The 13,849-nt window shown below is 44.1% G+C and overlaps 1 protein-coding gene across 1 annotated transcript; it reads right to left on the bottom strand.

Moving 5' to 3' along the window:
• Positions 1–3,956: 3,956 nt before the first annotated feature.
• Positions 3,957–12,811, bottom strand: LOC112260082 (ras-related protein Rab-1B). The gene is made up of 6 exons (XM_024434914.2): positions 12,496–12,811; positions 11,067–11,139; positions 10,826–10,921; positions 10,034–10,129; positions 9,059–9,190; positions 3,957–5,832 (listed from the first exon to the last, which is right to left on the bottom strand). Exons 1-6 carry the CDS (start codon positions 12,507–12,509, stop codon positions 5,638–5,640), a joined length of 606 nt encoding a protein of 201 aa, XP_024290682.1. The 5' UTR covers positions 12,510–12,811; the 3' UTR covers positions 3,957–5,637.
• Between the last annotated feature and the right edge of the window lie 1,038 nt (positions 12,812–13,849).

The following is a 13,849-nucleotide window of genomic DNA, read 5'->3' as shown; positions in this document are numbered from 1 at the left end:
TCTCTCCTGGTGATTGACTCCTTCGATCGGATTCATCTGAATTCCTACACCAGGTCACCAAAATCACCTAATTGATGACGTGATTGCCATCCACTTGAGGAAACCTATCCAGTGAGGTTTGATTTTAACCTTCGCCAGGGTCCATCTCTCTTTGTCTCCCCTGAGGAGCGTCTGGTACCCAGCTCGCCGTCTGCAGCGCCGCCACCAACACCAACGCTATAAATAACTCACTCAAGGTCACCAGCTCCCCACCACCACAGGGCCACGTCAGGAGAAGAGAGGGAGGAATGGATGGAGGGAGGGGGGAGGGAGGACGAAGGACAATGGGTCAGTTTAGTAATGAGATTCCACATACTGTAGGTCAGGTCAATGAGCACATCACGCTCAAAATCAGTACAAATTGCACTATAATTATTTTAAATAATGGCCTAATTCTAAGCCTGAAATGCTATACATTTAGACCAATATCTGGGTGAAAATGATGCATTTGCCATATCACACAACCATACAGTAGCGTCATTGAATTCAACATACAATATGAAGTTTTGTACACACATTCCTGCAATTCTCCACTGTAATGACTTCTAGCTTTATCATTATGTGATGCAAATAGCGCTGGAAAGGGATTAGCTGGTATATTTTTGCTGAGAGGGTCTTCTTACTGCAGACACTGTGCCGACTGCAGCAGTAGTCCTAAGAGGGATGTCTGCAGTACTTTATATTAGACTGACTAAAAAAAAGAGCCAGCATTTCCCTGCCCACAGCGCAAACACTCCTCCCCAGCAATATGTGAATTATTCCATTTGAAGCATCTCCATATTGAACACATTCCTTCATACTCATCCGGTGTTAGAGTAGAGTACACCTTTAGATGAGAAGCTGCCTGGGTCTTCAGTCTGACTGTTTATTTGAATGAATGAATGAATGAATATATATAATACAAGTCAAGGACAAAGTAGAGATGACAGGCAGGCTGCGAGGCAGATACTGGATGTGTTCAGGGTACTGAGCGACCACAGGCAGAGGAGACACACACACTAGCAGACATGGACTTGTATGTATTAAACACATACACATACCTAACACCACCGGTGCGCTGATAACACAGAGTACATGTAGGAAAAATAAAAAAGGGACAGTTCACCCATGTTGACATTGATCTTTTTTTAATTATTATTATATATATATTTATAATATGTACAGAAGAAAAAAAACACAATGAAAATCAGCAGTGAGACAGAGCACCAAAGTGGACAAGCGAAAAAGAGAAAAGGGAAAAAAAAAAAAGTGCAGAAGACCAGGAGAGGATCTGCACGATGCTCGGTATTAAAAAGAACAGCGCGTGTTCCTTTATTTAGCCACGGAAGAGCAACAAAGTAGTGTGACAATGACATGGAAAAACATTCTAGGGATTCTAGCAAGATTCTAGCTCCGTCATAATCACATTCACGAGCAAGCTCCAAACCAGAGCCCGCCCCTAACTCCACACCCCATGTGTTGTCCCACCCACATTTCCTAAACCCCTCCCTCTTATCCTTCGACAGACCAGACGACACAATATTACCACAGTATATTTTCAATTCATATATTAAAATCAGTAGAATATGAAGACATCGTGGAAGGAAAAAGCACATTCAGAACAAATCAAAAATCCATTTTATGTCCACTTTAGCATGTCCGTGTGACGAAGTGTGCGTGTGTCTTGTTTGTGGAGTTTCAAACAATCGTTTCATTCGCAGAAGGGCTCATGTAAGATTTGAGGGAAAAGCCAGAAAGCAAGCCTGTATTCAGAGAGCAGGAATGTTACACACACACACAACCGCCCCCCTTACTACTGATCCCTCCCTTCCTACCAGTGACAGTCAGCTGATTACTACCAGATTCTCAAATTCATCACACCAAACTGCCTAAGCATAAAATGAGCCAGCACAATCCAGTCCGGTTGAGTCTTGCATTGTGTCACGGAGTTTAGCCTAGTTTTCCCACCCTATCTGTAAGGGCTCTTCTAAAAATACAAGGGCTAAGGCTACTGTATCTACTACCCTACATATAAAAAGAGTCACAACTTCTCTAAACCTGCTGTTCACACTTAATCAGATTCTACCTTCTGCCCTAACATCACTCTTCTAGACATGAATGCCATAGACTGGTTTGGTATCCAAATGCTGCGGACAGCAAGAGCTCACTAATTCATCGGTATTAATTGGACATTGCAGTTTGTAGAGGCTGAAACTGCACTTTGCAATTGCATGGGGAATGCATAGCATACCTCACTACCTGGAGCTCTGAGCCCGGAGGACAAGGCCGTGCCACCTTAAGTGCTGAGGAATTTCAAGTCTCTCTCGAAGACCAACCCGGGAACACCAGGAATGCTCCCAAAGTCCAAGCGAGATTCCGTTATCAATGATGAGTAGTTGGAACCGGGTCACAAAGAACATCGTTGGATTCGTTGAGTTTGAATAAATGGATTGGCTTTAAGAAGAGGTTGATGGGAGTTCATATCCGGTCTGCATGGCAAGACCAGTCAGTCCCTCTTAACCCCGAACGCTCAAGCACACAGTCGAACACTTCAACCCAATGAACCAGAACCTAGGACCGCGACCGTGCTCTAGGAACGTAACCATGATGACGTAACACGATTAAACCCAATGACCAAATAGCATGACCATAACATGCTTATATAGTTGTCGTAAAAGTAAGAACCTCTGTCTGCACTTTACATAGCTATAAAGCTATACAGGTACGAGATTAGAACTGTTACACACACACACACTACTGGAGGATTTCAGACTGTCAAGACCAAGACCAGGGAAAACCATAAAGACAAAAGGAATATCACTTTCCAGGTTTAGTCCGGGTTCTCAGCATGTCACCCTAATTCCCACCAAAGGCAGAGAATAGATCTTCCCAAAGTCCGATTGTAACCGTGCCCACTTCTACAGTCGTAAATGGTCTTGAAAAAGAAAAGGGTTGAAAACTGAGGTTGTAATAATCAACAAATGCCAATTGCCTTTGTTGTCTAGAACACCAACGCTTAGAGGCCTTGTTCACTCTACTGCAGCGCATTAAATTAAAAACCACCAGTGTTGGTTAAGGTCTGGGGTTGAAGGGTTTTCTCCACATCCCTGCAAGGAACCATAGGTCCATAGGAATGGCGCTGAAAAATAACACACTGCCATGAGAACCATGCGGACAGACTGGGAAGGGAACGGCGCAGGGCAGGATACTGTAGGAGGGGGAGATCAGGACAGCCGGAACCATGAACACACATTCTGACTCGCCGAACACTTAATGTCTTAGGCTATATAGAGGCTACAGGAACCAGCAGTTGACAATGAAGAACACTATTCGCGCAATGATCTAAAGAGAGCGCTTCTGAGGTAATGAGTTGACATGTGGTCATAGTACAGTATTGCGACTTCGGTCTTAGGGACTCCGCTTGAACATAATTAGCTAGGTCAGGACATCTTGGGCCATTTAAACCGTCACGCACTGGCTACGCTTCTTAACAATCACACTAACTGACATGAAACCGTGACAACCATAAAGGAAATGCACTGTGGGACACGTGACGACAGAGAGGGGGGTGGAAACACGGTCTGAGAAGTCGATCATGGCCAAGGCAAAGAGAACCTGTGGTGCGACTGTGACATGCTACACAAGTTAAGCATGCGGTCAGTATCTTTAAGGAGACCAGTAAGGCACAGGAGGGAACAGTAGCTTTCATAGACAAACTCCCCCGACCCGGTCAAACCTAGCAACAACCAAAAAACATCCCAACCGACCCACCCACACAATAACGTAAGTTTGACAGCATTTCAAGCAAAAAGAAATATCAAATAAAATCATTGTAATAATACCTATGAAACAATATGAATAATAATCTATTAAGATGAACACAGAATGTAGGATATTGCCAATTTGTGGTGTCAGAGTAATGTCCTATTAAATCGTTGTTGAATATCAGTTGCATTGCCCAAGCCCCTGTCTACGCCAGCCCCTAACCTAGTACTACAGTATGTCATGCCCCGTTATCTGTGTATGTTGAAGAACCACTTGGGTATATTTAAGCAATAAGGCCCGAGGGGTTGTGGTATATGGCCAATATACCACGGCGAGGGCTGTTCTTAGGCAAGACGCAACGCAGAGTCCCTGGACACAGCCCTTAGCCGTGGTATATTGGCCATGTCACAAACCCCAGAGGTGCCTCATTCCTATTAAAAAACTGGATACCAACGTAATTAGAGCAGTAAAAAGAAATGTTTTTTCACACCCGTGGCAGACGGTCTGATTCTCCACAGCTGTCAGCAAATCAGCATTCAGGGCTGATTTATAATGTAATATATAGTGTCATGACGACTTAAAGACATACAAACATGACCTAAGCGTATCTCACATATTTATGTGTTATTTTTTTAAATTCTTATTCTTCAATATGTGAAATCCTAACAGGAGTGATGTGGCTAACTAACACCATATACTACAGAACCGAAAAGAAATGTCTTGCACTCTCCCTTTCTCTCACTACATCCTCCATTCTGCATGTGGAGGGATGGAGGGAGAGGGAATGGAGTGATTCCAAGTTTGACCAAAAGCTCTCATGATCTGCATGGAGTGTCAAATCAACCTAAAGCATGCAGTCTACGAGAAGTCCCACCACCCCCAGAATACCCTCTTCACACAGACTGCAGTGTATGAGTCTCTCCCCCCCGCCTGCTGATGCCTTCATTCAGAGGCAGAAAAAGAGAACGATTAGAGGTGCCACGACAAATGGGCATCCCCATCATTTAATAACATCGATGACTCACCACCGCCTCACTAGAATGTTAGTACGCTGGTAGTGGGCACACAACTGTCTGCTTTCTGCTCCAATGCCAATTCAGTTTGTATAACGGATGGATAGTCATGAAAACATGAGTGTTACTATTGCATTTGAGCCATAAAACGTGGACCAGACGGTGCCCGTGACTCAATCTATGCTGTAGACAGACTTAAGATGACTACAAGGTCCCCCAACATATAAAATAGGCCCCATAGACAGATGACTACTGTAGCACACTAAACTTAATTTTGCTATATGACTTCCACTGGGTTGCAATGAAAGACATGGCCTGAAGGAAAGAGACCCATACCTGTGACTATCTCGATTGGGAGAATCACTCCGACCCACTTGCAATATGTGTGTGTGTGTGTGTGTGTGTGAGCGATAAGCGCTCGCCAGAATCTAAAACCTAATCTTCTATCACCCAGTTCCCCTCTAAATCAATACCAATCTTTTCTCATATCTGTTTACCTTCCTGCCTCATCACTCAACAAAAATGAAAAAAAAAAGAATAATCCTCAAACCCCCCCTCACCCCTACCTAACTATTTTTCCCCATTCGCTTTTTTAGGGGAGATAGTTTAAGTCAGTCCGCAGTTCTAGCCCTTCAACTCCTCCCCTCCATCCCTTTCTCTCAACCTCACCCTGACCACCCATCCCTCACTTAACCCAGTTCCCATTGGTTCTATGTAGGGTTAGACAAAGGGAGATGGAAGGGAGGCTGAGGGGTGAAGAGTGGAGGGAGAGGTGGAGGAGGTGAAGCCCCGGGCAGAGAGGGACGGGAGGAGGTGATGAGCATCCAGAACCGGGTCCGGTTTAACAGCATCCCCCACCAGACTGCCTAACCGGGGTGCTGTCTATCTTCAGGTTGGGCTTGTCCCCGCCGACCGTGGCCCCGGGTCCCATCCTCTTCTTAATCTCAGCAGCCATGGTCATGAAGGCCTGCTCCACGTTGGTGGCATTCTTGGCACTGGTCTCCAGGAATGGGATGGCCAGGGAGTCGGCAAACTCCTGCAGGCGGCAGACAGGAAGAGAATAGATAGGGGTTAAACACAAATATAAAAACATACAAAAGGTAATGCCCAACTGTTGTAGCAATGACCATGTGGAAAATAATATATATATATTTTTTTAAAACAGTATTATGTTCATTAAATATAAAGCAATATGATACTGCAGGGAGGGACAGAAAGGATTTTTTAAAATGTAGGTATTGTGTGAAGTGTCAATGTGAACAGCACGTTCTGTAATTTTGCATGAATGAAAATTGTAAATAAAGTTAAAGATCCAATATTACGCAATTGATCACCTCAGGAGCCAACTCGATTTTGTATTCCCACATTGATGAGGAAATAGCTTTCTAGAGAAATCGACTGCTCAAAACAACGAAATTAACTGTTTTGTGTAGTGCCTGAAATGTAGTATGTTTTGTGAAGTGCCCAGAACCTTTTGATGGATGAATCATTTCAAAATTGCAGGCTGTACGTCTGATATGAGTTTCCATAACTTACAAGCTAGGTAGTATGCCTTCGGGATATGGTTTCGCTATTACTTTACTGAAAACTGTGTGCGCCCAAACCATTCAAAAGATATGATACATTTGACCGGAGTTAATATCTTCTTTGCTTGAGGCGTCACCACAGACCCGGGTTCGATCCCAGGCTGTGTCCAAACCGGGCCTTGACTGGGAGTCCCAGAGGGCTGCGCACAATTGGCTCAGCATCATTCGGGTTAGGGGAGCGTTTGGCGGGGCTTTACTTGGCTCATCGCGCTCTAGCGACTCCTTGTGGCGGTCCATGTCAGCTTGCAGGCGCTTCGGTCATCAGTTGAACGGTGTTTCCTCCGACACAGTGTGGCTGGCTTCCGGGTTAAGCAGGAGGGTGATAAGCGCGGTTTGGCGGGTCATGCTTCGGAGGACGCATGACACGACCGAGCTCGTTGGTGAGTTGCAGTGATGAGACAAGATCGCAACTGGATATCACGATATTGGGGAGAAAAATATCATATAATAAAATAGCGGACTGCGAGAAGCCTATTTGTTTGATACACCATATATACACAAAAGTATGTGGACACCTTCAAATTAGTGGATTAGGCTATTTCAGCCACATGTTCAAAATGAAGTACACAGTCATGCAATCTCCATAGACAAACATTGACACTAGAATGGCCTTACTGAAGAGCTCAGTGACTTTCACGTGGCACCGTCATAGGATGCCACCTTTCCAACAAGTCAGTTTGTCAAATTTCTGCCCTGCTAGAGCTGCCCCAGTCAACTGTAAGTGCTGTTATTGTGAAGTGGAAATCCCGAAGAGCAACAACGGCTCAGCCGCGAAGTGGTAAGCCACACAAGCTCACAGAACGGGAACGCTGAGTGCTGAAGAACATAGTATGTAAAAATCGTCTGTCCTCGGTTGCAACACTCACTACCGAGTTCCAAACTGCCTCTGGAAGCAACGTTAACACAAGAACCGGTCGTCGGGAGTTCATTAAATGGGTCTCCATGGCCGAAAAGCTCCACACAAGCCTAAGATCACCATGCGCAGTGCCAAGCGTCGGCTGGAGTAGTGTAAAGGTTGTCGCCATTGGACCCTGGAGCAGTGGAAACATTCTTTGGAGTGACAAATCACGCTTCACCATCTGGCAGTCCGACGGGCAAGTCTGGGTTTGGCGGATGCCAGGCGAACGCTACCTGCCCAAATACATAGCGCCAAATGTAAAGTTTAATGGTCTGCAGCTGTTTTTCATGGTTCGGGCTAGACCCCTTAGTTCCACTGAAGGGAAATCTTAATGCTACAGCATTCAATTGCATTCTAGACGATTCTGTGCTTCCAACTTAGTGGCAACAATTTGGGGAAGGCCCTTTCCTGTTTCAGCAGGACAACGCCCCCATGCAGAAAGCGAGGTCCATACTGAAATGAGATCAGTGTCGAGATCAGCGTGGAATAACTTTATTGGCCTGCACAGAGCCCTGGCCTTAACACCATCGAACACCTTTGGGATGAATTGGAAAGCCTACTACGAGCCAGGCCTAATCGCACAAGTCCCCACAGCAATGTTCCAACATCTAGTGGAAAACCTTCCCAGAAGAGTGGAGGCTGTTATAGCAGCAAAGGTGGGGGGGGCAAATCCACATTAATGCCCCTGATTTTGGAATGAAATGTTCGACAAACAGGTGTCCACATACTTTTGTATCCAGGTAGTGTAACAAACGAGCTTGTTCAGTCATGTTACCATATTAGCTAACAATCTGGTAAACTGGACAGGCACACGTTTGTTTTAAGATGGCACAAAGAGATTGTGAACCCAAAAGTATCCCTTTTATTCTAATAAAATAAATAAACATGATTTGGGTAGGGTGTAGCCCTGGAAAGACTTAGGCTATGCCATGTTGTCTTCAGGAGATGTTCTGTTGAATTGATTTCCTTCACATTAGCTGATGTAAGTCAACGGAACATCTATTCCTTATGATGGGATATCCTATTATAGGATAATTAGTGTGCTTATCAGCAAGAACGGTACTGTTATTCCTCATACTTTTTAGTTTGTCACTTCTTCACTGTTTTGCTGATGCAGCTACTTCTTTGAAATCTATTATGCGTACATGCCCCTTCGAAAATAAATATGACAAGAAGCTATGCATTTTTTAGCCATTCGTGTAGGTAATGGACATGTTGATTGTATGTCATAAAAAGGAGAATAGGCTATACTGAAATGTCCCTTGCCTCAATTATTCTGTAATTTTAGTCGTGTGCACAAGCTGCTATACAGATATGGTAAGGGGTATCTCAAAAGCTCGTAAAAGTAAAATATCTTGCCTATATACAGTAAGATGACACATTTTGACACAACATGTCAGCCTCAACCACTTTTAGATGTTTGTTGAAAGTGAGGCGACTTGAAGTAATTCATTGTTATAGCGTGAATATTTTAAAATCCCTTCCACTTGGGAAACACACCTCCCTGCAGGACTTTCTTCAAGCCCTATTTTTAAAGGGATTGTTCACCCACATTATTATTTTAAAATTTGTGTCTTTATTCCCCCCACACAATTCTGAGTAGATCTAATCTCTTAATGTTCATCCCAACGTGCACCTGATGGATGCATTCATGCAGCAGTTGAAATTACATTTTTCTTCTGGGGGATGCCCCCAGAACCCTCTATTAGGGTTCCCCCTCTGGCTTTGGGGTAAGCCCCCAATGTCCTCAAATCATAGAAATGCCCCTGTAGCCATACCTTGGCTGTTGTGTAGTCCACCACTTTCTTGGTGGTGAGGTCACACTTGTTCCCCACCAACAGCTTGTTGACGTTCTCGCTCGCGTAGCGGTCGATCTCCTGCAGCCACTGCTTCACGTTGTTGTAGGACTCCTACAGCACAGAATGAGATTAGTCACACAGTGTATGGCTGCCTATCCTACAGGCAGGTGAGAAACAGTGGACATTTTTTTGTGATTTTTACCCATAAGAGTCTAAGCCCTGTCTAGGCCGGGGGAGGGAGGGGTTCTACTAAGCTATATGGAATTGTTTTAAGAAGGTCATACCAATGATCATTTTGATATTTTATTTTGAAATGTAAGACCTCTTGAAGTGTCAAAAAAAATGTAATAAATTGTATTTGTCCTTACTGCTATTAGCCCAAACAAATGCATTGAATAACATATTCACTACATGGAACAACAGACACAGTCTCCCAAAAAAAGGAACTTAGTTCTGAAGTGCCTGTTTTATATCTGAGACATAAAAAAAAAGAACAGGAAACATTTTATATACTTTTTTTTGTTAATTTATTTAACCCCTTGTTTTTGGCACTAAACAGTTTCCATATATACTTCCATTCATTTTTCAACTGGTACAGGGAGACATTCAAACAAGTCTTGTAAAGGCCTGTGGGCGAAACTGTTCGGACGATACAGTTGACTTTGTAAGAATGACTGATTTTCGGGACCTCTCGTGGTCTGACAAACACCGCTCTAGCTCTGTATCACCTTTCACCGCAGATGCGGAAGTGCAACATCGGCGGATGCGGTGGATTGAGAGGCATCCAATGCTAGCTTAAACTGAAAGATTTTTATGGGGATTTCTTATTTTATTAGGCCAATTAGACATTTTAGAAAGTCAAAAGAACTTGGGAAGTACAATATTTGACTACAAAAATACACTGAGTATTAAGCTTAGTTCTAAGCATTGATCCCCCTTGAACTAATAACCCACCTGATCTGTGACATCATAGACCACGATGATGCCGTGGGCGCCCCTGTAGTAACTGGAGGTGATGGTGCGGAACCTCTCCTGACCAGCAGTGTCCCACTGGAAGAGAGGGAGTGGAGAATTACAAAAGAGAGCGGGAGGGGAGAGATAGTCGTTTAATGCAAACCAACGAAACAGGCTAATTTAAATAACTAAACACACACACACACCTGTCATCACCCAAGTTCCATTCATTCCTGTCTTGAAAACACTTGGAATAGCACTAGTTAGGCATCTATGGACATTAGAATACCACACTAACATCTATAGTTCGACTCCTTGCATCAAAAGAGCCATGGTGGGAACAGAACTGGATCCCAGGCCTGTTTAGCCTTAGGGCGAGGTGTTAAACTACACACCAAACACAGGACGTAAAACTAAGCAACATAACTAGGTTACTGAACCGTTTCTCAAATCTAATCAAGCCTTTATAACATCAGGAGTTGGCGGGGGGGGAGCCGCTCCTCCTGTTTTACCAGATGTATTCGTTTGGAATGGTACAGCCTTTTCTCCTACCAAAACAGTATCCGATTACATCCTATTAGACTATAATAGTTCACACAATCACGCGAGCGGTGCAAAATAGATCACACAGCTGTGAGCGGTGCAAAAGCCTCAAATGTTCATCATAATTGCAATATCTGGGGCTAGGCTTCCTAATTAAAACGAAGCGTTCCCAACAGCCAGCCCTTATTTGTAGTTGGTGGTGTGGGTGTGGGTAGCGGCACGTTGCAGTGTTGATCGTGTCAGACTCACAATCTGCAGTTTGATGGTCTTGCCGTCCAGCTCGATGGTGCGGATCTTGAAGTCTACGCCGATGGTGCTGATGTAGCTCTCCGTGTAGGTGTCATCCTGAAGAAGAGGAAGGAGTTACAGACGGCAGAAGAGAGAGAGAGAACAGTCAAGACAGATTCTGGAAGCTGCATTTTGACAAAAGGCACCGACACGACACTTACTAAATAACTGTACAGTCATAGCATACGGTGACGATACTTACAGCAAACCGGAGCAGAAGACAGGACTTTCCCACACCGGAGTCACCAATAAGGAGGAGCTTGAACAGGTAGTCACTGAAATTAAAGCATCCAGCATTAGACCAAAGACTAGACATACTAAACAGTGTTGCTACTTAACTCCAGTCATAAGCCCTACTGATGTTACGTTGTGTCAGTTTCTTCCACTTCGGACAGATAGCCTAGAATTCTAGGCTAAGGCCCAATAGAGAGGAAGTGTGGGGAAATACACTCCTGAGAAACACTCCTGAGGCAACCAACCGATTGACCAATATCAAGTTGTGTTCAAGCAACTACTTCTAAATAGGACATTTAGCAGGGCCACAGCCAGTACACGGTGAACTCATTCACCAATATGGAACTCTAAGAAATGTTTGTGAGTAAGTAAATATTATGCTGTAGTACTTTCACATCAACTCTCTCAGCAAAACAAGGTCACATGCATTTGACACACTTCCACTGCACAGAAGTGGCGCAATGACAGAGCTATTCTTGTGTCTACTGAAATTGAGATGTGGCATGTTTTTCTGCCAAAGAATGTCCAATGCTATGGAAACTAACACAGGCTGCATGTATGTGGCAATCTCTTCCCCAAACGCAGCCTTTGATGTGATGTGGCGATGTCTCCCACATTCACGAAGAAAGGTAACGTTAACGCTATTCACAGAGGCTTCTACAACAAATCACCTATGCTTTCTGAGTCAGCGTCCATAAGCTTTCTATGTACCGAGACGGCATATGCTGGCTAAATTGCTATCACCCGGCACATAGCCAATCTATTCGTAAAGTTAGCAAGTAGAAACCTGTTTTGGCCCTAACATAACGTTAGTTAGCTAGCTAGCTAACGTTACACACCAACGTTAGAGACAAAGGAGAGAGCGCCATCACAGAACGGAGGGTGTGTGTTTGTTAATGACAAAGCGATCTCAAAGCAAGCATTGGTGTTCGTTAGGTAGATCTCCAAAGGCAGCCAGACAGCTTTGCTGTGGGCCGGTATGACGTTTCAGCACCACGTCCTATTCCTCCGGTCGCTACCGCACAGAGCAGGGGATCTGTGCGCGTGTTCTCTCATTTCAGGGCCACACACACACACACACACACACACACACACACACGTGACAGATGTTTGAGGGACTAACTAGCTATGCCCATTGAGAACAATTACATTCTAGCTAGCTATTTGTATGTAAAACGTATGCTAGCTAGCCATCTATCGTTAGCCGACAATGTGGCACGAACAAGCGATCAGCTGACGTTGGCTGAATATTAGTTAAATGCTCGACTCACATTTATGGAATTGCCCTAATACAATAAAACTACAATAACGTGTTCGATCTATATGCATATAAGATTACAAAAGGAAAGGGAGTGTAAAATATACGAGTGGTTGTGTTGGCGGTAGAGTCTACTCACTATTCTGGATTCATGATTTGACTGACGTTCGGGATATGTTTCTATCGGCGATTTCACTGTTCCTTCCTCCTCTCTCTCACTCCGCTTTCACAGGCAAATATGGATTGTCGGTCTCAATATCCAAGGCACTTGGATGTCTTTCACCGTATTTTCTAACTCCCCTTGTCCTTCTTGGCTGTCTAATCGTTACGAGGCTATATAACGTTTACAGACATTCCTATTTTCGTCTGATTTGACAGGTTTATTTTCTTCTTTTCTTTCTTTCTGTGTCCGCTCTTCGCTCAAAGTACAAGATGGCTGCGCAGGTGCGGCAGTGACATCAAATGACGTGGCACTACGGACAAATCTAGAATGTGTCTGAATGCTGGAAGTTGTAGTTCAAAGTCTGCCTAGACATGGGGGACTTTGTATTTATTTAACATTTATTTAACAAGGCAAGTCAGTTAAGAACAAATTATTATTTACAATGACTGCCTACCAAAAGGCTGGGGGGCTGGGATAAAAAATGTATGTAATCAGTGTTAAGAAACTGTTAAGAAACTATTTACTAAATAAACTGACGTAAACAATAAGGAAAAAAAGAAAAGAAGAAGAAAAAACAAAAATGTAAAATAATTAAAGACAACAATAAAATAACAGTAACGAGGCTATATACAGGTGGTACCGGTACAGAGTCAAAGTGCGGTTAGTCGAGGTAATTGAGGTAATATGTATATGTAGGTACAGTGACTATGCATAGATAATAAACAGAGAGTAGCAGCAACGTAAACGTGGGGGAGGCCTTGCAAATAGTCTGGGTAGCCATTTTGTTAGCTGTTCAGGAGTCTTATGGTTTGGGTGTAGAAGCTGTTAAGAAGAGTTGGTGCTCCAGTACCTCTTGCCATGAGGTAGCAGAAAGAACAGTCTGTGACTAGGGTGGTTGGAGTCTGGCAATTTTTATGCATCCTCTGACACCGCCTGGTATAGTGGTCCTGGAGGGCAGGAAACTTGGCCTCAGTGATGTACTGGGGTTGTACGCACTACCCTCTGTAGTGCCTTCCAGTTGGAGGCCGAACAGTTGCCACACCAGGCAGTGATGCAACCAGTCAGGATGCTCTCGATGGTGCAACTGTAGAACTTTTTGAGGATGTGAGGACCCATGCCAAATCTTGTCAGGAATAGGCATTGTAGTGCCCTCTTTACGACTGTCTTGATGTGTTTGGACCATGATAGCTCGTTGGTGATGTGGGTACCAAGGAACTTGAAGTTCTCAACCTGCTCCAATACAGCCCCGTTTATGAGAATAGGGGTGTGCTCGGCCCTCTGTTTCCTGTAGTTTTCCTGTAGTTCACGATCATCTCCTTTGTCATGATCA

This window comes from Oncorhynchus tshawytscha, linkage group LG10 (genome assembly GCF_018296145.1).
Source record: "Oncorhynchus tshawytscha isolate Ot180627B linkage group LG10, Otsh_v2.0, whole genome shotgun sequence".
Classification (NCBI taxonomy): domain Eukaryota; kingdom Metazoa; phylum Chordata; class Actinopteri; order Salmoniformes; family Salmonidae; genus Oncorhynchus; species Oncorhynchus tshawytscha.
The sequence above is the reverse complement of the archived record's forward strand: the minus strand, read 5'-3'. Positions and strand labels throughout refer to the sequence as shown.

What these genes read in the sequence shown, in the direction of transcription:
- LOC112260082 (XM_024434914.2), bottom strand. An exon ending in GTCTTCTGCTCCGGTTTGCT is followed by an intron (nt 10,922 to 11,066) that starts GTAAGTATCGTC and finishes CCTCTTCTTCAG; the next exon opens with GATGACACCTACACGGAGAG. An exon ending in TCTATGATGTCACAGATCAG is followed by an intron (nt 9,191 to 10,033) that starts GTGGGTTATTAG and finishes TCTGTGCTGTAG; the next exon opens with GAGTCCTACAACAACGTGAA.